The following is a 24,836-nucleotide window of genomic DNA, read 5'->3' as shown; positions in this document are numbered from 1 at the left end:
TCCAGGCATTCTCAGATAATATTTCAGAACAGTCTCCCTTCCTCAATTCCCCAAAGCCTTATCTTCTGCAGATATGGCTTGAATCGTCCCTCACCTGTCCACTTCCTCTAAAACATGATTAAACGCGTGTGTATGTGTGTGCATGCGTGTGTTTTGGTGGGGAGAATCAGAAAGAAAAAAAATTCACAAATCCATACAAATTTTCGCTTACAATTCAAGAGTTCTTACTGCTACAGAAAACCTCAGTCTAAGCACTACCAAATTAAAACAAGACACGACAACAAAGAAATAAGCAAAACCAAGAGGCATCCATGCCCTGGTTCTCTCTGCCGGAGAACTAATCAGCAAAGCTTACAGGAAAGTGCATGGGGTTGGGGATCAGATCACCTGAGTTTCTAGAACTGTCTGAGCAACCAGCAGAGGTCCAGAGAGTGAGAGAGACTTGCCCAAGGCCACACAGCCCCCGCACAGAGCTGGGCTAGGAGGTGCACGTCGGGTGCTTGCACTGCAGGAATCAGCTGTTCTGCTCTGTCTCCTGCTCAGCCCTGTGCCAGGGGCTGGACAAGCCACCTGCACTTCTCATCTGGACCTTCAGTTGTCCACGAGCGTACCCTCATCAGCACCACTTCTCTGTGTGAGCCGCATTCCCCCACAAGGAGGTTATGACTACCTTGAGGCTGGGGCCCCGGCCCTATTTCCCACACTGCCTAGCGTCATTCTTAGTAAGGTTGTTCACTCCGTACACGTAGGTTAGAATAGAATGAGCTTCAGACGTGACAACACAATGTGTAAATATCCTTGATTTGCAGATAGGAAAACTGAGGTTCTAAGAGGGTACCCGTTGGCCAAGGGTCACTGAGTGAGTTGGTAGCGGGCCTACAGACTTCATTCCACATCTCCTGACTATACGTGCAGAGTCTTCTGTTGTGTGTAGTGTCATCTCCGGTTAATCAAGGTGAAATTTGATCTTAGAATGTGAATCGATTTGCCCAAGATCACACAGCTTGTAAGAGGGACGCTGGGATTTGAACCAAGGTCCATCTGACTGCAAAACCTGTGTGTTATCTCCAAATGAGGAAGTCTTTATCCAAAACAGCCAGAAGAAGGGTAACTTTATATAGAGTCTTAATCATGATATGAGACTCATGTGTCAAGGTCATGGCTAGGAAGAGTGTATGAATATTAAGTCAAAGAGTGAAGGGAAGCCCCGACTGAGAGAAAAGCAGCTTTTCAAAATACAGGTGTATCAAGAACACGTATAGCGAAAGTATTAAGCTGGGACAAGAAACTAGAAAGGTCACCCGGTGCTTGGAGCACGGCCTGGATGCAGAGGTGATGGTTAAAGGAACCTGACAGGTAGAACAGCTTCCAAGCTAATCATGCCTGGGCCAGAAGCTTCCAGGGATGACTTCAGCTATTCTACTTGCCTTCTAAGGTGCAGCTGCTCCAGGCTTCTGCCAGTACCATCCAATTGACCTGTCCAGTGCCCCAGTCCCCTCCAGACTGGTGGAATGCCCACGATACCCGCTTGGTGATAGGAAACCCTGTCCCTCTGCCTGGATCTTTCTAGTCCTTCTTGGCATGCCCAGTGCCTCTCTGGAATCATGATCAGAAGCTGGGTCTGTTGTTCTAGCTTTCATTTTACCCTATTACGCGGAAGCAATACATAGGTATGGACCACCACTCCCCCTTAATTGATCAGAGTGAAATTCTGCCAAGTGGGAACCTACCAATCCAGTTACCTCATTCATTAATTCTATCAAATACCATCAGAATTGGCAAACCCCAAACAAGTGATGGATTGGGTGGTTATTTACTTGACGAAACATAGAAGTCTTTGCTTGATAAAGAGACTCCTTTCGGCAGCAAGACCACGTATGCCAGGAGATCAGATTCCTTTCACAAAGCATTGTGAGATTTCACTCATGCTCCCTGGACCAGTCCTGCAGGTGACCTGTATGATGTGGATGGCTTAGGGCAGGGGTTCACAAACTGTGAGCCCCCGGTGAAATCTGGACCAGCATCCACGGGAATCACTGATCCACATCTCCCTCCGTAACCCCACCTGCTTGCTTTACCAACTAACTGTAACCGTTAGGACAAGCCCCCAGAGCCTTAATTTTACTATCCACAATTTTTCGATTAGGAAACTAATGCACAGAGAGGTTAATGTTCATGTCAAGATGGCTCCCCTAGTAAGGGGTGGGACTGGGGTCCGAACCCAGGCAGCCCACCAACCACAAGAATCCATGCTCTTAATACTCTGCTTCATTGTTCTCTCTTTCCCAAAGGTTCCCAAACCTTCCCCAGCTCACCTTCACATTGTACATTTTTCCCAGCAAGGCAATGAGTGCTGAAGGTGCCCGGACTGCTGTACAACATATACCAAACAGCAAAGAAGGGTCACGGTCCTTCCCTGATGACCATAGTATATGCAGTACTGGGCACTGGGCTCTAAGTTCATCTGGCTGGAGCAGAGGCTTTGCCCAGACCAAGTTCACTCTCTGTGCTCAACAAGCAACCACAGCAGAAGCAGCAGCAATAACCTTAACGATATCAACTACAGTGTCAGCGATGCTGTCTCTGTGATCCTGCAAAAGGGTTGGGTACCTTATACTCAGCGAGTCTAAACTTGCAGTTCCTTCCTTCCTCCCTCAATTCCCTGCCTCGTTGTATCTTTTCTCCTTAGCCTTTGTCACCATCGAATACGTTTATATTTTGCTATAATACAAGCTCTGTGCGGGCAGGGCTTTAAAAAGTTGTTGCTTGGTTTCTGTCCCCATTGCCTAGAAGATTGTGAGACACACAGTTGGTGCCTGTCAAATATTTGACGTGTGTATGGGAGGGAGGGAGGGAGGAAAGAAGGAAGGAAGAGTTCACTAGGAAGTAGCTGGAGAAAAGAGCAGTATGGTGGGAGAAGGGAGGGAAACAGGAGACAATAAGGAGAAAGAGAAGGAGAAGAAAGAAGAACAGAGAAGAGAACAAAAGAAAAGACAAGGAATGAGCAAACAGTAGTGATAAATGAGGGAGGGAAGAAGAGAGGAAAGAGGAGAGAAAAAAATAGAAATGAAAACGAATAAGCAAGCAAACAAGTCCAGAATATGGAGGAAGAGGAGGAGAAAGATGTGGTGGGAAACAGAAGAGGAGGGGGAGGGTTTTGCCATGAGTGGACAGTAGGTGGAGGAGAGGGAGGAAGCAGATTTGGCACTGAGCTGGCAGGAGGGCCAGGGAAGGCAGGCATGTGTGTTTTGGGGTGGGGGTGTTTGTGCTTCACAGCCCTGGCATCCTCGCCATCCTGGAAACACAGCCTGGCCTTTTTGAGTGTATGGAGGCTCTGGGCCACATCGTTTATCTCAAGGCCTGCAGCTTGTTTTGCTTTTGCTTTTCTTTTTAAAGTTTAACTCTGATTTATGAGGGGCAGGCCCAATGATGGATGCTTTTCCAATTAGCTGTAAATAGCCCAGTCCTGCAGAGGAGACCCGCCAACTTCCCCAGCCCTAATTCTGGCTGTCATACTGGGGGAGGGAGAAGACAGGTCAAGAATCATCTATCACCAACTTCTAAATGTCCAATGCAGCAGATTCTGGAAAGCCGAGGCACGGGAAGCGTGAGAGGCATGTCCGCTTATTCTAGCGTCTGCAGAGGATGTAAAACCTTCCCAGGTGCGGCGTTAAGGGAGACACTAAGTTAGGGGGCCTTTTCAGTGAAGGGCGCCAGGAGTAGGGAGGTACAGAAAACAACAATGAGAACTGCACTGATATTAATAATGCCTACTTTTTTATGGCTGAGTAATATTCCATTGTGTATATGTACCACATCTTCTTTATCCATTCCTCTGTTGATGGACATTTAGGTTGCTTCCCTGTCCTGGTTATTGTAAATAGTGCTGCAGTGAACACTGGAGTGCATGTATCTCTTCAAATTATGGTTTTCTCCAGATATATATGCCTAGGAGTGGGATTTCTGGGTCATGTGGTAACTCTATTTTTAGCGGGAGGGATAAAGTATGAGATTGGGATTGACATATATACACTCTACATAGAATAGATAACTATATAAAATAGATAAGAACCTACTGTATAGCACAGAGAACTCTACTCAATACTCTGTAATGGCCTATATGGGAGTAGAATCTAAAAAAGAGTGGGTATATGTATATGTATAACGGATTCATTCTGCTGTACAGCAGAAACTAACACATCATTGTAAATCAGCTATACACCAATAAAATTAATTTAAAAAAACAACAAACAAAACAAAACAAAAAAATAACACCTACTTTATCTACCTTTAGTATATACCAGACACCATGATACATCTTTAATATAACAGAAGCAGAACTCATCTACAAGTGTATGAGGCAGTGCCAAGGCCCATTTCACAGGTGAGAAAACTGAGGTATAGGGTAGGTAGATAGCTTTCCCAACAGCAAAAGGCACTGGAGAAGCTATATGATCTATGCCCTTTGAACATCCATCACACATGAGTGGAATCATTTTGTGAGGAAGATTCTCCCCCTCCTTCCTGCCACAGGCACTTCTTTACCCCATTTCTGTTCAAAGTTTGGGGGGGGTTGTTGGGGGGCGCAGGCTGCCACATGCCCAGATTAGCTGCCGTTAGTTTGCCCAAGGACCCCCCTTCTCTCCAGAGCCCAGTCCAAGCCCGTGAATCTGCCCTTATTCACTGGCAGGGAATATATGTTTGCCCCCCAAGTTCTCTCCCAAGGTTGCACTCTTGAACTTGCTAATTTCCATCCTTACAAATCACTCAGGGATGAGGAATTATATTCCCAGGTGATTGCCTGAAATATGCTCTATTTTCCCTGCAGAGCACATTTTTCCACAAAGAACTGTGGGCCTCGGTCACAAGGTCCAGCCCTTGAATGGGGTTCTGCATCAGCATTTTCACATCTCTTTACACTGAGTGTCACTGTGAGAAAACAATGACGCATCGATACCAATTCTGCGTGTTGAAACCATTGTCTAGAGAACCCCAGCGAGTCCTGTTTACAGGAACCAACTGAAGAACTCTCTGTCTGGTCTCTGTGTCAGGTAAATAGAACTTCCTGAGCAAACGCTGGTTTTATCCTGTAGACCCTGTGCATTGCACTGCTGAGTATGTTTCCTTTTGCACTTTGGTTGCTAAGAATCTCGGAGTTAAACTGTTAGTTCCTTCTAAGAACTACACAACACAGCATGCCACGGATTACTGTGCACCCAGCTAAGCTGAGTTTGAATCATTTTCCTTACTCCGATTTTCCTTCCAATCTGCTTCTATATAGCAATAGATTTGTTTTTAAAAACTGCATACACTTACAAAACCATCCCCAAATCCTTTGAGGAATGGGGTAAGACAAAGCAAATAGAGAATGAGTAGCCAGGCTATCAGATGCCAAGTTCAGTGTCAACTGGATAGGGACCAGGTTGAAGAAGATTTAGGGTTTTTCATGAAGCCTGCTTCCCAGGTTTTCCCCCTACAAACCCTGGTTCTGGAACCTTCTCGAGGCCTCTGTTACCTTTGCTGCGGCGACGGCTGCGGTACTGCTCTGTATAGAACGTTAGCTGCGTTTCATCGTCTGCTTCTGAACCCGACGTCCCCTTGGTTCTCCCAAAGCTGATTCCCCCTGTGCAAGAAGCGCAATCCATCAGTCATTGCAGGCTTCCAGAAGCTTGTTAAATCCCTCATCCATCCCAAAGATCGGCAACCCCATCCCCAGACTCCTTTGTGTAAATCCCAAGTGACCCAGGAGTCGGCATGCTTCATAGAAGGCATTCAGGCTCTGCAGAGATGCGGACCAGGGTTCTAATCACGGCTCGGCCGCCTCGGGGCTCTGTGACCTTGAGGAGGTGTCTCACCTTTCTGAGTCCTGGGTTCTTTCTTTCTAAAATAGGGGAAAAGCTCTCAACCTTGTGGGGTTGCTTTGAAGATCAAAGGAGATATGATACTTAGATATCTGGTCTGGGGTGGGTACCAGATAATTGACAGGTACATTGTTGCTTAATATGATAAGCCTGCCTCTAAGAAAACATTCCAGGCAACTTAATTTCACACGCATTTCAGTCAAGAGCTTCCTCTACGCTAGGCCCAGAGCCAGACACAGGAGAAGCAAAGACAGATACCATCCGGTCCTTGCCAGGCAAGGGATCATAAGCTAGTCACAGGGACAAATGGGATCCTAAGGAGCCTTTAACCTAATTCACGGCCACGTTTCCCACACAATGAGGCCCTGGGAATATGGCAGAGAGCAATCCCTCCCCACACGGAGGACCTGGGAAGGCTTTGTGGAGGAAGGGAGATTTGGGGTCAGGGCTGGAAGGATGGATGGGGGGCTTCAGTGGTAGAAAATGGAGTTGGGGGGACAGGTAAGAGCTGGAGCATTCCCGGGGAGGGGCAGTGTGGGCGGGAGGAGGCACCGGAGCAGAGTGCTGACTGGGCAGGGTCTGCTGGAGCCACCCAGTGGAAGTCCCACACTGAGGACTGGGGGCTTAATTTTGGATGTCACGGAAGGTTCTGAACAAGAGGATCAGTTCATCAGCTGTGCATGTCAGGAAGGACATGACAGTGGCTCGCAGGCCTCAGAATGGGTGCCAGGGAGGGAGCACAGCCAGGAGGCTCAGTGATCACCAGGTGAGAGGAGGCAGGGGTCGAGGTGAGGCCAGGGGTGGTGAGGATGGGGAGGAAGAGATGAGTGCAAGGGATGCTTCCGAGGGAAACTCAGAGGAATGTGGAGGGGAAGAGGGAGGTGCATTCATACGCTAGGGACAGTTGATTACAAAACCAATAATGGAAAAAGGCCAAAAAGAAATATACCAAATTATTAACAGCAGTTAATTCCGCAGGGAGGAATATGGGTAATTTTTATTTTCTCTGCGCTTTATTTCTTATTTATTTTTTTAGTCCAGGATGTGGAAAGAGAGGGTTTAAAGGACTGGTGATCTCTTTACCCTAGAGAGGAAACGGTGATGGGAGAGCCTCAGAGCATGCTGGAGGTGTTGGTGGGCGGGAAAGAAGAGGGACTTTGGTTTGGAAAACTGTTTAGTGAATGGAGCTTCAGACATCTACATCAACAGACTACGTCTGGGAGGAGACTCAAGGACCTGGTAAACGTGGTTGTCCTGGATGGACAGGTAAATGGCTGGAGGATGGAGATGGAAGAAGACTACTTTTCCTTATAAATATTTTGTATCTTTTGGATCAAGCACCATGCAAACCTATTACCTATTTCAAAAATTCCACCTGAAGAAAAGAAAAACATACACTAGAGAAAAATGTTATTCGATTCATGAAAGGATTTACTCTCATTTCCTCTGGTGGGGCATTTGAAATGATGCTCAGTACACAAAACTCCCACTTTTAGACATGCTTTCTGCAATAGTCATTACAAATTCATTCATTCCAGCAATGTGTTCAGCAATCTACTATGTGCCTAGAAGATGTCTATACATTATTGCATACAATCTGCATCATAATATACTCATAAGGAAGGTGTAAATAACAAATGAGACAATAATATAAAGACACAAAGACACACATAGGCAAAGTTACTTGCCAAAAGTCACACAACTGGTGAATAAAAGAGTTACAACTCAGGGCTACACTGTCCAGCTCCAAATTTTGGATCTATACTGTGCAAACTGCTTTCCTTGCAAACAAACTCAGGAAGGAACCTTGGGGAAAACAGACTGTCCTTTAAGCATAAAGGCATTAAGTGCTGTGTTGTAAGCTTTGTATCCATCATCTCATTCCAAACTCATAGTCCTTGTGGGAGGGAGGTATCAGGATGCCCACTGTACAGATGAAGCAAACAAGTTTCAGAAAAGGAAAGTGATTTGCAAACAATGAGTGAAGTTGGACTTGGTACCGGGTGTGACTGATGGCCAAGCTCAAATTTTTAACCATTGCGACACTGCCTCTCAGTTTAATGCTCTATAAAATGGGACAAATGAACACTTCTTCTCCTTCCTGGAGATAGTATGTTGTAATGGATGGGAGAGGACAAAGGACAACAGTGTCTGAGCACTGTCCCCAAACCGGCCACGATCTGTCCCTGTCCCTTAGTGAAAATCTCCCCAATCCCTAGCAACTAAGAGCTGGACCTGGAGACAGCAGGAAACTCCAGATTCTACCAGATGCAGTTCCCCATTTAAAGGCTCTCCTTTGAAATGGAGTTGGCAGACACCCCATGGAGGTTCTGGAAGCAGTGGAAGAGCAGAGGTCTCAGAAGCCAGTAGGCTTTTAAAATTGCCATTAAAATATTTTACTGTTACAGAAGAGGGAAGGAAGGAAGGAAGCAAGGAAGGAAGAAAAGGGAAGGAAGGGAAGGCGGGAGGGAGGGAGGGACTTTTGTTCATCTACACATAATGTTTGGCCAAGGGGAAAATGAAGGCATATGATGAAATAGCTGCCTTATGTACAGAAAGCATCTGTCATACTTCCTGCTGTGTTTGAGCATCAGAGAAAAAGGGAGGGACCTGCCTGTCAGGAACCTATTCCATGCTCTTTAATGCCATTGCAGTAGTTTTAAACATTCCAGCTGAACCCTCCCTCCCTTCCTTCCTTTGCTCCTCTTTCTCATCTTCCCTCCTTTCCCTAACACATGACATATTATGGTGAATGTGGCAGACGGGATTCAGAATGGAGTCTTTCCTTACTGGGACAATCTAGCTGTGGCAGGGGGCGAGGGGGAGTGGGGGATAGAAAAGTCACCAGGCACTTCTAATATAGTAAGAAAAGCTAAGCATTCCATAGCACTGTGCCTCTGCCAGGCACAGCTCTAAACCCTTTACTTGCATTGCCCTGTTTAATCCTTGCAATAACCCTAAGAAGTAGGTTAATACTTTCCTTCCCATCTTAACGGATGAGGGAATGAAGGCACAAGGAAAGTCAGTAACCTGCCCAGGGTCACACAACTCGTAAGCTGTAGACCCACAATTCAAATCCAGACAGTGGCTGTAGTCTATTCACTTAGTCCCTAGGCTGATGTACAATAAAATATGAGTAAAGACTTCATTTAATGTCCACAGCCATCCTTGTAAGGAAGGCATTATGAGCCTTGTTTTACAGATGAATAAGCCGTGCCTCAGAGAGGTGATGAGAGGTGCTGAGTGAGGGAGCAGGGACTGAAATCAGGTCTGCCTGCAAAGCCTGCCTCACTGCTACAACAACCTGGGAAAGTGTGTGTGTGTATGTGCGCGTGTCACACGTGCACATGTGCACATAGAGGTAGAGAGGTAGCAAAAGCCTGATGATCTTGACCTCTGAGAATTAGCAGCAGGTCTGTCACTTGCCCCCAGCACCAGGACACACTTTCCACTTTTCACCGCTCCTCCCTGGAACCTCAGTAGCTGTACTATCCGTAGGAACTCCAATCAGGCCCAGCTAGATCCTCCTGATGCCTCCAGCATCCCACATAACACAAACCCCGAGACCACGCCCCAGGCTTCTCCAGGTCCCCCCTCCACTCCCACACCTCTGACTCTCACCTCCTTCCTGTAAGTACCAAGGTACCATGTTCAGAGTAGAGGCTGAGGCTCAGAGAGGGTGCCTCTACATCAACTTGACCCCATCCAAATATAATACAAGCCACACATGCAGTTTCACACGTTACTAGCCACATTAAAAAGGTAAAAAATAAACAGATAAAATTAATTTTCAGAATCTATTGGATTCAACCAATATATTTCAAATATTATCATCTTAATTTGTAATTAACATAAAATTATCACTGAAATATTTTACATATGTATATCTTTCACAAGTTTTCAAAATCCAGTGTGTCTTTTATGCTCATAGCACATCTGAACACAGACTAGCCACATTTCAAGTGCCCATCATATCAGAGAGCACAGCTCTGGAGGCACTTACATAACACATATTCCTGCGTATAATTAAGGGCCAGAATCTAGAGAGATGAATAAGCCACGGGCCTTACTAAGGTGCTAAATTTTTATTTTAATGTGATTTGGGTGAAAAATGGTGTAGTTCAGATTCCATTAAAAGACAACAGCCATTGTCTCTGCCCTCCGGCACTTAAAGGCTAATAGGTTTCTAGACTGGTTTAATCCATGAGTCATGAGAGGTAATGCACTTCTGTACAAAGAAACTACGGTACTGGAGTAAGATATGAGTTCTAATCCTAGGTCCCCACTTATTAGCTGTGTGAGCTTGGGAAAGGCCCCCAACCTCTCTGAATTCATCTTTAAAAGGGACAGTAACTCTCAGCTCGCGTGGTCATTGTGAGGAAAATGATACAGTGTTTGTAAAGAGTTAGCACAGAGATCAAAGAAGTGAGAGGAAGGGCACCATCCCCATCCAGTCAGTGCTTGCCGGAGTTTCGAAGAAATGTAACTGCCACTGGGTGGGAGGGGTGACTCCCTGCCTTCTGTGACATGGTAGGGAGGTGGCAGCCACCCAAGGCGTACAGCCTCCGAGTGTCCATAGAATCTGCAGGGGCCACAGGCCAATTACAGACAGACTTGGAGACGATTCAGACAAATGCAAAAGGGCCACCTCTGCTAGCATTTTCATATGAAATTGGTGATAGAGTGAACTAAAGTGCAGCCATTAATTATACAGGGCTGCTCAAGTATTTCTATGTAAGGGCTGAGAGAAAGTGAGACACGGTCAGAGGCTGGCAAGAGAAAAGGAGAGGGACCAGCGGCTCCTTTGCCCTTGTTCCGTAGGCCCCTGGTCCTTCTGGTCCTGAGTGGTCTGGGATGCAGCACGAAGAAGATGGGCAAAGCACATACCAGGGTGGGATAAGCATTGCTCTGGGCACAACATCCCACCCACACGTCCCATGGGGTCTGAGAGGTAAGAATGAGCCCAGTTTCACAGAGGGGCAAACCAACCTTCAGAACCTCAACACCACTTATCTAAGATCACACACAGTACAAGTGGCAGAGCCCCCCAATGTGAACCTGGCTTTTGTCTGATTCAAAAACCCCCTTAGTTATTAGTCACTAGAGAAATGCAAATCAAAGCCACAGTGAGATAGATACCACTTCATATGCCCTAGGCTGGCCACAATCAAAATAATGAGAAAACAACAGGTGCTGGAAAGGATGGAGAGAAAATGGAACACTTGTGCATTGCTGGTGGGAATACAAAACGGTGCAGAAATTGTGGGAAACAGCTTGACAGTCAGTTCCTCGAGAAGTTAAACATAAAATTATCACATGATCCAAGAAATCTGCCCCTCTGCATATCCAAAAGAAGTGGAGAGGGTATTCAAATAAATACTGGTACATGAATATTCATAGCACCATTACTTACAGTGGCCAAAAGTGGAAACAACCCAATGTCCATCAGTTGATGAACAGATAAACAAAATGCGATATATTCATACAATGGAATATTATCCAGCCATAAAAAGTAATGGATGGACCTTGCGAACAACACTTTGGATCTTAGCAAAACATTTTGCTAAGTGAAAAAAGCCAGACAGAAAAAGTCATATGTTACATGATTCTATGTATAGAAAACATCTGAAATAAGTAAGCCATAGAGACAGAAAGCAGTGATGGCCAGGGCTGCGCAGAGGGAGAAGAATAGGAAGTGATTGCTAATGAGTAATGGGGTTTCCTTTCCATGTATTGGAAATGTCTTAGAACTAAATAGAGGTGATGGTTGCACAACCTTGTGAATGTATTAAACGGCAATGAATGACACACTTTTAAATAGTTATTCGTTGATTTTATGTTATGTGGATTTTACCTCAATAAATAAAATGTTTAAAAAAATGAGAGAGAGAGACCCTCTGTTTGCCTTTTAACATCACAAGACACATAATAAAGCTGCAGAATGGGGAACTGTGAGAGCAGAGTGGAGACACAAACAGCCATGGCGAGAGGGGCCAGGCTCGGGCATCCTGAGCTCTGACCCAGTGTTTGAGGTTGCAGAGGGTGACCATTCAGTCTGTCCTGGACCCAGTGGTCACCTCAAATAATGACAACACTCATGTGTTTATTCATTCATTCAACAATTATTGACTAAGTGCCCACTCTGTACCAAACACTGTTCTGGGCACTGAGGGAGGATAAAGCAGTGAATAAAACCGACAACACTTCCTGACTTCCTGGCGTTACTTTCCTGGTGAGGAAGCAATTAAGATATTCCAGGCATGATGCTGAGCCGTCTACATGGGAATTATCTCAATTTTGCTAATAAGTATACCGAGACATTCAGAAGTTTTCAGAGGCTCCGCCAAGGTGACACAGATATTTTGTGGCAAAGAGAGACGTGACCCCAGGTTTGCTCTGGGGCAAATCAAGGCATCCAAACAACTTGAAAGCCATATTAGGGAAAAGGCTGGAGCAGTTTTTAGGATGTATAGTCTTCCCCCGGCCTGAGAATGAACTCATTGCATATCTACTTTCTCTTACTGGGCTGCCTTGTTCACAAACCTGCTCTGCCAGCCTGTGGTGGGCCCACCCCTGCACACTCCATCTCCCGCGCTCTTGGTATCATGATGGATGGTGGTGACATGTTAAATTATTCAGACTCCATGTCTTCCTTGAGCTGGTGACAGCGATATCGCATTTTTAGATTGCCCAGAACTGTGCCAGATAGAGAAATATGTAGCTTGGGAATGCAAAACCCATCTGACCCCCAACCGTCCAGGGAATACAAATGGTACCAATCACGGGGAGAGGACAAAAGCAGCTAAACTTCCCATACCCCCTAAACCAAACAGCTCCCAACTGCATTGAGCTCTAGGGCTAAACCACAGATATTCATACACATCCACCACTTGGAGATGCTCTGACCACAACTGGTACCTGTAATCAGGTACCACTATAGGCCAGGCACAACGCCAGGCACTTCACGCAGAGGTGACTACACATATTCCTACTCCTTTTCCTCTGACGTGGAGACAGAGTCTGGGAGAGATGGCACTCCTTGCCCGTAGTCACACAACCAGGGAGTGGAAGTACCTGGATTCGAACCCAGGTTTACCTGATCCCCAGAGAAGAAGATCCTGCAGCATTTTTGGGATTCATGCTTAATTTTTAAAAATTGATCTTTACGGTTAAAAATATATTTATGGTAAAATACAATTAAACATAATTGTTTATAATTGCACAAAAATATATACAAACTAGAGGCCCATTTATAGGGGATTGCTTAAAAAAAATCATGGCATATCTCTAACACAAATTTTCATGAGACCATTAAATACACTGACATAGATCTCTATTTATTGACATGTAAACCTCCCCGTGATATATTGTTGAGTGGAAAAGTATACAGAGAAGAGTGCAAGGAGAGATTCCACTTGTATAAATTTATACACATTTGCTGATATTTGGTGTGAATTCCACTGAGTGTGTGTATTAAAAAAACAAATGTATTTTAATTTAAAAAATAAAGAAGAGGAAAGTAAAAGTCATTCTGAGATGTTCATGACCTATGATTATGAACCAAGCTTAAAAAAGCATATTGCAAAACTGTAAGTGCAAAACGATCCTATTTTGTTTTAAAAATACACACACACATAAAGTATGTAAATGTATGCATGCGTGTGTGTACATACACACATACATGCACGCATAAAAAGATATTGAAAGAAATATATTAAGGTGCTCTAGTGGTCATTCCCTGGGTAGTAAAATTTGGAGTAATTTTAAATTTTTTCTTATTGTTGCTTATCTACATTTTGTAATTTTTCTCCAATGAACATCTAATGCGTGGTCATTATAAGAAAACACACTTAATAAAAGTTACGTTTATGTTTAAAAAATAGATTGTATTTGTTGCTTCAGCTTAAGCTATTCCTCACTTGACCTTTTGTGTGATACAGCCATCCTAGAGGTGATCATTTCACTATTCAAGAAAGGACAAATCTCAATTTATCCCCAGATTTTGGCCCACATATCTGCCTATGGAGGAAAAGCTCTCCAACCAAGTTTAACTCAGCATCTCATGAAAGTAAAGCTTTATCCTCTGGAATAGCCCACTGCTTCCTGTGGGAGGCTGGATTTTCCAAAGATAGCCATAACAAAATCTCCCATCCCACATTCTCTGCTGCAATGTTACTTTTGCCACTGCCCTATCAAAGGTGAAGGTTAACTTCTCTCTCCTTGAATCTGGGCTGCCTTAGGCATATGTTTTTAATAAAGATGCATGACTCTAGAACTGGGTCATAAAAGGTAATACAGCTTTCGCTTGACTCTCTTGAGCTGCCGATTCTCTAGACACTGACCCTCTCTTTGGAAACCTGCCCCTGCACTGTGAGAAGCCTTCGCCACAAAGAGAGGCCAAGTGTAAGTGGTCCAGTGAACAGTCACAGCTGAGTCTAGCTTTCAAGACATCTCGGTCCAGGTGGCAAAAATGTGAGAGAAGAAGATTCTGGTTGATTCTAGCCTCTAGCCATGTGAATCACCCACAGGTGTTCGACTATTTCCAGCTGAGTCTCAGTCATTGTGAAGGTGGCGCAATCTACCTTCCCTTTCTTATTTATGAATTTCTGACTCTAGAATCCAAGAGCATAATAAGATTGTGGTTGTCTTAAGGCAATGAGTTTTGGGATAATGCACTAGCAGCAGTAGGTAACCAGAACACTTCCCTTGTCTACTCTTACAAAAACATCCACACTCCTTCTAACCTGTCTCCATATGGCAGCCCTGGGCAATGGAAAGATAAACTGGGTGTCCAGAGACCCACGTCCTAAGTGTCTCCTGTTACTAACATACTGTATGACTGGAAAAAAAAGCATTAACATCTAGTAAATATTATATAACAACTCTTTACTTTCTTCCCAAAGATAGTAATTCATTTGACCCTCACAATAATTGGATGAGATACGGTTGTCCGCATTTGAAAGATAAGGAGGCTGAATCAGAGACACTACAAATGACTTGCTCAAGGTCACACAGCTTATAAATGGCAAAGACTAGAATACAGTGGAAGGCCCAGAAGGTACAATAGAATAAGAGAGCAGATTCAGGTCTGTGAGGCTAGCCTGGCCAAGAATGAAGCTCCCTGTGATTCCCCCTCTAGATTCTGTCCAGCCTTTTGGAATCCTGGGCTCAGGCTATTCCATGACCCAATACAATGGTCCTTCACCCATCTGAAGACTGCTCATGTGCCCATTTATAATCTTTCCATCCAAGCAAAATATTCCTACTAATATCATCAGCCATTCCTTATATCATATGTTTTACAAAAATTATGATATTTTGGATTACAGAGTCAATGCATATTTATTGCAGAAAATTTTTAAAAAGTAAGAAAGCTCAAAGAAGAAAATAACAACCAAGTTAAATACTGTCACTACAGGACTTCCCTGGTGGCGCAGTGGTTAAGAATCCACCTGTCAGTGCAGGGGACATGGGTTCAAACCCTCAACCAGGAAAATCCCACATGCCTCACAGCAACTAAGCCCGTGCACCACAACTACTGAGCTTGTGCTCCAGAGCCTGCAAGCCACACCTACTGAGCACATGTGCCACAACTACTGAAGCCCATGTGCCTAGAGCCTGTACTCTGCAACAAGAGAAGCCACCACAATGAGAAGCCCACACACCACAACGAAGAGTAGCCACCGCTCACCACAACTAGAGAAAGCCCACGCACAGCAATGAAGACCCAACTCAGCCAAAAATAAATAAACAAATAAATATTATCACTACCAATTGACCTTCCTTCCTTCTAGCTTTTTACCTTTTATATGCATGTATTTTTACAACTAGGTTTTATTGTCTTGTTACATGAGTACATCTTGTCAGTTTTGTTAAAAATATCTAAGCATATATATATTGATTTATTCACTGATGTCAGAAATACATATGGGGATCCAACTATACACTTGGCACTTTTGCTACTACACAAATTACATATATCAGATATGTATGCTATATTTGCTATCAATGTGTCTATATCTAGATTCATATGTATATCAATATCATCTGTACAACCATCAAAGTGTTAACAGTGATTTTCTCTGAATACTGAGATTTTCTTATTTTTGTTTATCTTTATTTTTTTAAATGAATTGATATTGCTTGTGGAATTAAAACAAAGCTAAATAAAACATATCATACACATTATCCCATGTAATTAAATATTGACTACATGTCTGCAATATATTTCACTCTATCAGTGTATCATATTTGTAATCGATTCTCTATTGTTTAAATTTTATATTTTTTTCTGATTTTTCACTACAATACTACATCACATGTTCCTAAAGGTAAATCTTTCTATACATCTCTACCCATCCATGTGTAGAATTTTCTTGAGAGTAAAAAGATGAATTGCTGGGTCAAAGGTTATAGACATAAAATTTTTGATCCAATGTCAAGATGTCTTCCAGAAAGGTTATACCAATTTCACCCTGATCAGCAGTATACAGGAGTGATTATTTCACTACCTCCTCTATAACACTGGGTATTGCATCACTGTTTTCCAATCAGTGATTTTGATGTGCATCTCATATTTCAAATTCATTTTGTCAGGTTCTTTTCAACATAATCCAATTTCCTTAACTCTTTTTTGAGTTTTGATGTCCAAAACTAAGGCATGATAATCCAGGTGTGTCCTGACCTACACTGGGCAGAAATGCACTACCACCTCCCTTTCTCCAAACTCAAAACATAATAATGCAGTCCAGGACTGCTTCCACTTTACTGGCAGCTGACTTGTGTTCGATATGCCCTCAGTTCTTTGTTAACATGCACTGCAAATAAATCTGGTCTTTCCCATCATGTATTTGTAAAATTGATTTTTCTAAAACCAAAGTAAAGAACGTTTTATACTACCAAATTGTATCTGTGTATTTCAGCCCTTTCTTCTAGTGTCTCAGGATATTTTTGGTCCTAATCCTGCGATCTCACGTTTTCATTATTCCTTGACTAAATGCCCCCTGTGAATTGGATAAATATGAAAAGAAAGAACAGGAGGTAAGGAAAGGAATGAAGGGTTACTGAGTGTCTACAACATGTCAAGCCATAGACTAGATGTTTATGTAAGTTAAAATCATATAGTACATTTAAGAGTATAATGAAGTTGATGCTGCTATCTTTGTTTCAAATATTAAGAAACTGATTTATGTAGCAATTATTCATTTTTGGCAATGCCCACAGCCAGGACAGGGAAGGGATGGATTGGGAAGTCTAACTGTGGTCCTTGCTACCTCCAGGGTTCCATGTCAGGCCTTCCCTTATCTAAGGCAAGGACATCAGTGTGGAAGACAACTAGATGGAGAGTAAAACTTGATAGCTCATGGCTATAGAACTCTCTTCAAATTGACATCAGTCGCTCCATAAAAACTCTTTGGAAACATATAATTGAATAAAATTGACTATACTATCAAGCACTCTACAATATCCTTCTTTGAAAGCCAACAAAAAGTATTGCTCATTCAATAAATATCTGTTGAGAGCCTGTAATATACCAGGAAGTAGCTATACAGTGGGGAATGAAACAGAAATATTTCCTGTCATCATAGAATTTGCACTTAAGTGGGAAAATGGAATATTCAGATAAACACATGTAAAAAGCAAAACACCTATGAGAAGCTTTCTCATATCTCATTCAGATATCCTGTTTTATGGTATCTCCTTGATCTACCTGTGCAACAAATTCATCCAGAGTAGAAATGTAATTCACCCAGCATGACTGATTCTCAGTGAACCCAAGATGGCTTCTAAGACTCCCAGCTTCTGATCCCACACACTCACTATATAAATTTGACCAACTGATCTTATTGTCCTTGAGAATCAAAATTAAGTTTCAAAAGTGCTTCACCACTTATCTGAAATCAGGATAAGATATGTCCTTTTCAGAATTTTGGAAGCTTCTCTGCATACCTTGATTCCTTCAAGAGTATAAGTAACTCTGCGGTTCTGAAAACATATTTTCATATTATTTTAGCCCTGGAAAAGTAATTTGCTTGGGTCTAGAGGATGAAATTGAGGAAGACGCTTCAAATAGCACCTCCTCTGTGTGTGAGAACGTCATTCCTTATGAAACTTCTTTATTCTCCCTTTCCTAGTTTTCAGAATTTTTTTTTCTTGACATAAGTGAGAGATCTGACAGACTCAGAATGAACTTAGTTTTATACTTTCATCTGGTAATAAGGTTTCAGTCGTTTCATGCAATAGGACAATCATTTTCTTGTTCTTATGGTTCCAAAAGCAATTTTAAAAGTGTGTTTTACTTCTGTTTGTTTTCTTTCAAATTTGCCCACAATGCATTGACAAATTTGAAATCTCAGCCTTTTGGGGAGTATTTTCATAAGTTTGGGTTAAACTGTTATACATTTTTCCATCTGTTAGTTTCCTGTGCAAATACAGTGTCCCCCTCTATGCTTCCCAAATCCCTCCTTCATTGTAATTCTCTGTGATTATTTGTTCAGAATTTCATTTCTCAGAGTCTTCCTCTCTGAAACATCTATTTCGTTTAGGTCACAGAGTCAGAAAAATCTATCCTCTGGCATTAAAATATTATGTGTATATGTATTCATAAATTCTTGGTTATAATTTTTCATCTCTTGAAATAGAAATGTTATTTCTTGGTTTAATAATATCCAGTGCTGGCAAGGGTTTTATGAAATGATCATTTTCCTAAATTGCTGCAAGCAGTGCAAATTTGTACAGCCCTTTTGGGAAGCAATTTGGCAGTATAAAAAAGTGCCTTAAAAAATGTCCACCCCTTTTGACCCACTTCTGGGAATTCACCCTAAGGAAACCATCCTAAATATAGGAAAGGCTTTATGCAGCACTATACTCATTGCAATGTTATTTATAAATATAGAAAAATGGAAAATAGCCTTAATGTCCAACTTGAGGGGAATAACTAATTACGCTGGAATATTAAAAGAGTCTTGATGACAACAAGATGTTGTAGAAAATATCTGTCTGTCCAACGTTCATTGTGAGAAAGAAGGAATATAAATTCTATATTATACAATGATAATCATTGAACATAGTAGAGATTCTTCTTAGGACTTAAAGGAGTAACATGCTATAGCAGGCTGACCCTCTTGCAGATAACAAGAATATATTTTGGAGAAAATCTAAAAAAAAAGCAAAACAAACAAACAAACAAAAAAAAACACTATCTGAGGACTCTGGAAAGTAAATATTGATAAAAGCAGGTATGTTTTGGGAAAAAGTTGAAACTTAGAAAAAGCATGCAACACTGGGTGAATCGCCTATGTTTCAGGCTTGGTCCTGAGGGTAGGTCACAGTTTCAGAATGGCTCAGAGCAACAGAAACACCAGGACAATGACTGAGGGCCCAGTGGACGGATCCCAGATCAATCAATGCCCCCAGGGAGTGAGGGAGAGATACAGAAAACAGAGAGACCTAGAGAACGGTCTTGTAATCTGTGTGTAATCTCTGCCCACATCTCTGGCTGACCTCTGAACCATATATGTTTAAGGCAGACTCCAAACAGCTCAACCTGGGAAAATAATAATAATAATAACTGAGATGTAAGCTGCTGCTCACCACAGGCCAGACAGTTGGAGTCTAACCAAGTTCACTGCCTGCAAAACAACATTCAACATTCTCTGGAGAAACAGAATCCAAGAATCTTACCATAAATTCACAACTTCTAGAATTCAATCCAAAATTATTCAACATATGGTGAACCAGGAAAGTTTCATCTATTCCCAAGTAAAAAGACAATCCAAAGGTCAACCTAAGATGATCCAGATGGACAAGGACCTTAACACAACTACTATAATTGTGCTCGATGGGGTAAAGAAGAAGAAAATTATAATGAATAAAAAATATAAGAATTATGAGCAAGAAAATTATACACACACCGCAAATGAATGTTTTAGAAACAAACAAAATTAAACATATACGTGATTTTTGGTTAAACCACAGGATGGGCTTAATAGAATGGAGATAACAGAGAAAATAATAATTGGCCTTGAAAACAGATTACTAGAAATTCCCTAACCTGAAGAAGAGAGAAATGAAAGACTGAAAAAAAAAATTTAAACAGTGTTTAAGGGATTCATGGGACAATATCAAAAGTTCTAAATAAAGATAAATTGAGTCACAGAAGGCAAAGAGAACAGAATAATAACTTTAAAAGCTAAAGCAGGGGCTTCCTAGGTGGCGCAGTGGTTAAGAATCTGCCTGCCAATGCAGGGGACACAGGTTCGATCCCTGCTCCAGGAAGATCCCACATGCCACGGAGCAACTAAGCCCATGTGCCAAACAAACAAAAACAAAAATAAATAAACTTTACCCCCAAATATTTAAAAAAAAAAAAAAAAAAAAAAAACTAAAGCAATAACAGTTGAAATGTACCAAATTTAGTAAAAGTTATAAACTAGCAAATTCATAAAGTTCAGGGAACAGAATAAATATGAGAGGGGAAAAAACCTAGTCAAAAAAAGAGCTTTTAGTCAAAAGGCCAAAAATCAAACATACAGAAATATCTTTGCTCTAGCCATTTCAATATGGCAAGAAAAAGAAATAAAAAACACAGATTATAAAGGAAGAAATGAAATCATATATTTTGCAGATGACATGACTATTTAGAGAAGGAATCATAAGAAACCTATAAAACAACTATTAGAATAAATGACCTTGGCTTGAAAGATGAAAGTTTAATATAAGAAAGTTAATTGTATTTTTATATCTAGGCAGCAAACAGCTGGAAAATAAAATTTAAAAAATAATTCCACACAACAGTAGAAGAAACTCTAAACTACTTAATAATCAGTTTAACAAAAGGCATGCAGGATCTCATCAATGAAAACAATCTAAAACTGCTAAGAAAAATTAAAGAAAATCTATCTTAATAAATGGAGAAATAAACCACATCTGTGGGTTGCAAGACTCGATACTGTTAAGAAGACGCCATTTACCTCCAGATTTATCTATAGGTTAAATGAAATACTACTTATAATGACTGCAGCTTTTTTTTTGGGGGGGGGGGTGGAAATTGACAAGCTGATTCTAAAATTTATATGGAAGTCCAAATAACCTCAAATAGCCAAGCAATTTTAAAATAGCACAAAACTGGAGGACTTACACTGTCTGCTTTCAAGGCTCACTATACATGTCTTATTGGCTAAGGGATAGGCACATTAGATCAATGCAGCATAGAGAGTTCAGAAATATACACAACTGATTTTTCTTAAAGTAGCCAAAGGAAAGTCTTCTCAACAAACGGTGCTAGAACAACTGGAGAGCCATATGCTAGAGGAAATGAGCGCAGACCTTTAGTTCATACTGTGTACGTACATTAACTCAAGACGGATTCTAGAACTAAGTGTAAATACTAAAACTGTTAGCCTTCTAGTGGAAAACAGGAAAAATGTCTTTATGACACTGGAGTAGGCAAAGATCTCAGATAGGAAACTAAATGCATGAACCATAAAAGAAAATATATATATAAACTGAACTTTACTCAGCCATAAAAAGGAACAAAATTGGGACATTTGTAGAGACATGGATGGACCTAGAGACTGTCATACGGAGTAAGTCAGAAAGAGAAAAACAAATATCGTATATTAATGCATATATGCGGAATCTAGAAAAATGGTACCAATCAACTGGTTTGCAAGGCAGAAAGAGAGACACAGATGTAGAGAACATATGGACACCAAGGGGGGAAAGCAGGGGGGTTGGGGTGGATGAATTGGGAGATTGGGATTGCCATATACACGTTACTAATAAGAAAAAAAATATCAAATTGTACATGTTAAATATATGCAGTTTATTGTATGTCAATTATATCTCAGTAAAAGTCCTTAAAAAAAAAAAGAAAAGCAAATGTCAAAAAAAAATGAACTTTATAAAAATGAAAAAAATTCTTCTAAACATGTTACTAAGACAAGACAAGCCAAAGAATGGGAGAAATTGTCTGTAATACATATATCTGACAAACGACTTGTATCCAGAATATATAAAGACTCCTTATAATTCTATAAAAAGAAAACAAAAAACTCAGTTTAAAAATTGGCAACTTATTTGAAGATATACTTCAGCAAACAAGCAAACAAATCTCAGAATGGCAACAAGCACATAAAAAGATGCTGAAACTCTTTATTCACCAGGAAAATGCAGTTAAACCACAATGAGATACCACTACACAACCACTAGGATGGCTAATTTTTTAAAAAAGATCAGTCTTACCAATTTTGACGAAGTTTTGGAGCATGTGAAACTCTCACACACTGCAGATAAGAATGTGCATCAGGCTCTTACTTTGAACAAAAGTATTTCTTGAAAAGTTAAACCCATAACAACCATATGACCCAGATACTCCATTCCTCATTATTTACTAAAGAGACATGAAAACATATGTTTCAAAACACAAGGACTTATGCATGAATGTTCATAGAGGCTTTATTCACAGTAGCAAAAACTACATCAACCCCAATGTCCATCAAGAGGTGAATACGTAAAGCATACCCATAGAATGGAATAATATCCGACATTTAAAAAGGAACTCTTGATACATGCAAAATAGATGAATCTCAAGGGGACTAAGTGGAGTGAAAGATACCACACACAGAGAATACATATTGTATCATTTCATTTATATGAAAGTCTAGATAAGGCAAATTCAATCTACAGTGACAAAAAGAGGGCTGTGGTTGCCTGATTGTTGTGGATGGAAAGAAGGATGTATTATAAAAGGTGACAAGGAATCTTTTGGAGGTGATGAAAATGCTCACTGGTATATACATCTCCCAAACTCATTAACTTGTGCACTCGAAATGGATGCAGTTTACTGTACATAAAATATCCCTTAATTTAGTTGATTTTTAAATTGCATATAGAAAAATACAAATCAAGCTTGAAAATAAAGTGGAGCAAAATTTAAATAGTGGTAATATTTGGATAATGGGGTTACAAGACGTTTCTATATTTCTGGTGGCACTTTTAGGGATTTTAGAAACTTGCTTTAATGAACAAGAATCACTTTAAATTTAAAAAATAAACCAGTTTATAGTGTGTATTAGATTAAGAGCAGCCTCCTGTTCACAGTTAAATGTATGACTAACATATGTATTTTTGTCTAAGAAATTATTTCCAAATAATACTCTTTTTGTTGGTCAGAATAAAGGGCAAAGAAACTCCTCTACATTTCAGGCATGAAACTGGAACAGAGACACTTCAATAATTTATCATATATAGTGTTTTTAGTAGAATAGGTCTTCCTGTAGCTATCTGAAGAACTGAGACTTTCATTGATACACTGCATTAGCTGTGAACTCTACTGTGTATTCAAAATTCATTATATATATATATATATATATATATATATATATATATATATATATATATATAGCCATCATGGAAAAGCCAAAAAGGATTGGCTTTGGAGTCGGGATACCCGAGTCTGAGTCTTGGTTCATTAATTCTGTTTTACTGTGGTGGTTTTAAACACAGCCCCCAGATTCTTTAACACACCTGCCATTCTTTAACGCACCTCCTGCCTTTGAATCTGGCCAGGCTTGTTCCTGCTCTGACAAACAGAGAATGGCAGAGGCAAGGCTATATGTCTTCCAAGGCTCAGTCAGAAAAGGCCTTGAAGGAATGGATAAAGAAGATGTGGCACATATATACACTGGAATATTACTCAGCCATAAAAAAGAACTAAACGCCATTTGCAACAACATGGATGGACCTAAAGATTATCATACGGAGTGAAGGAAGTCAGCCAGAGAAAGACAAATATCATATATCACTTATATGTGGAATCTAAAAAAAAAAAATGGTACAAATGAACTTATTTACAAAACAGAAACAGAGTCACAGATGTATCAATAGAAAACAAACTTATGGTTACTGGGGGGAACGGGGTGGGAGGGATAAACGGGGAGATGGGGATTGACATATACACACTACTATATATAAAATAGATAACTAATAAGGACCTACTGTATAGCACAGGGGACTCTAGTCAATACTTTGTAATGGTCTATATGGGAAAAGAATCTAAAAAAGAGTGGATATATGTATATGTATAGCTGATTCACTTTGCTGTACACCTGAAATGAACACAACATTGTAAATCAACTATAGTGCAAAAAAATAAAAACAAAAACAAAAACAAAAAAAAAGGCCATGAAGTTTCGCCTGGTTCTCTTGGAAGGGTTGCACTGAGAGAAGCCAGTCACCATCTATGAAGTCTGACTGCCACGCTGCAGAGGCCACCTGTAGAAGCACTCATCAGCAGCCCCAGCTGAGCTCCTAGCCAACAACTAGCACTAGCTGCCAGCCATGCAAGTGGGTCATCCTGGATGTCCTGCCCAAGTGACTCCAGACAACTGTAGCGCCATCTGCTGCTTGATTCCGTACCCACATGAAAGACTCTAGCAAGAGCTGCCCACCCAAGTCCTTCCCAAATTTCTGACCCACGAAATTGGGGGTAAAATAAAATGGTGGTCATTTTTAGCCACAACATTTGGGGCAATTTATTAGCAGCATTAATACCTGTAACAGTGGCCGTGGGTGAGTCACTTGACATCTTTAAACTCTGAAGTCTTACATCTCTAATGGAATATCATCTTAGGACTGTTGGAATGCTGCAAAGGATCTTGTGAACCTTGGAGCTCTGAGCAAATACTTGTAGTTTTATTTTATTCACTTATGTATATGTTTACTCCACACACGTATTGAGTACCTACTATATGTGAAGCTTGTGTGGTAGGCTAGGGTATCACCATTAATAGGATACAGTCCCTCCGGTCAAGTAACTCAGATTTGGATGCAGGAAGTGGTCAGGAAACCAGGTGATAGAATGAAGTGTGGAAAGGCCACCACTTGGGTCAGTGCGGGAACTGTGGGAATACATCACAGGGGCTTGTTCCTGCCATCCTGGGGGCGGCAGACAGAATGGTCGGGATTCCAGAT

General features: G+C 41.2%; 1 protein-coding gene across 4 annotated transcripts in view; it reads right to left on the bottom strand.

Annotated features, from left to right (window-relative positions):
- The window catches only part of ASTN2 (astrotactin 2), an 887,719-nt gene that overhangs the window by 577,230 nt on the left and 285,653 nt on the right, over positions 1–24,836 (bottom strand). For all 4 annotated transcript variants that reach the window (XM_057724291.1, XM_057724290.1, XM_057724292.1 and 1 more), the window contains one exon: positions 5,516–5,623. In XM_057724291.1, coding sequence (XP_057580274.1) covers positions 5,516–5,623 — 108 coding nt within the window. The remainder of the gene's footprint in view (positions 1–5,515; positions 5,624–24,836) is intronic.

The sequence above is a fragment of the Hippopotamus amphibius genome, chromosome 2, assembly GCF_030028045.1.
Source record: "Hippopotamus amphibius kiboko isolate mHipAmp2 chromosome 2, mHipAmp2.hap2, whole genome shotgun sequence".
Classification (NCBI taxonomy): Eukaryota; Metazoa; Chordata; class Mammalia; order Artiodactyla; family Hippopotamidae; genus Hippopotamus; species Hippopotamus amphibius.
The sequence above is the reverse complement of the archived record's forward strand: the minus strand, read 5'-3'. Positions and strand labels throughout refer to the sequence as shown.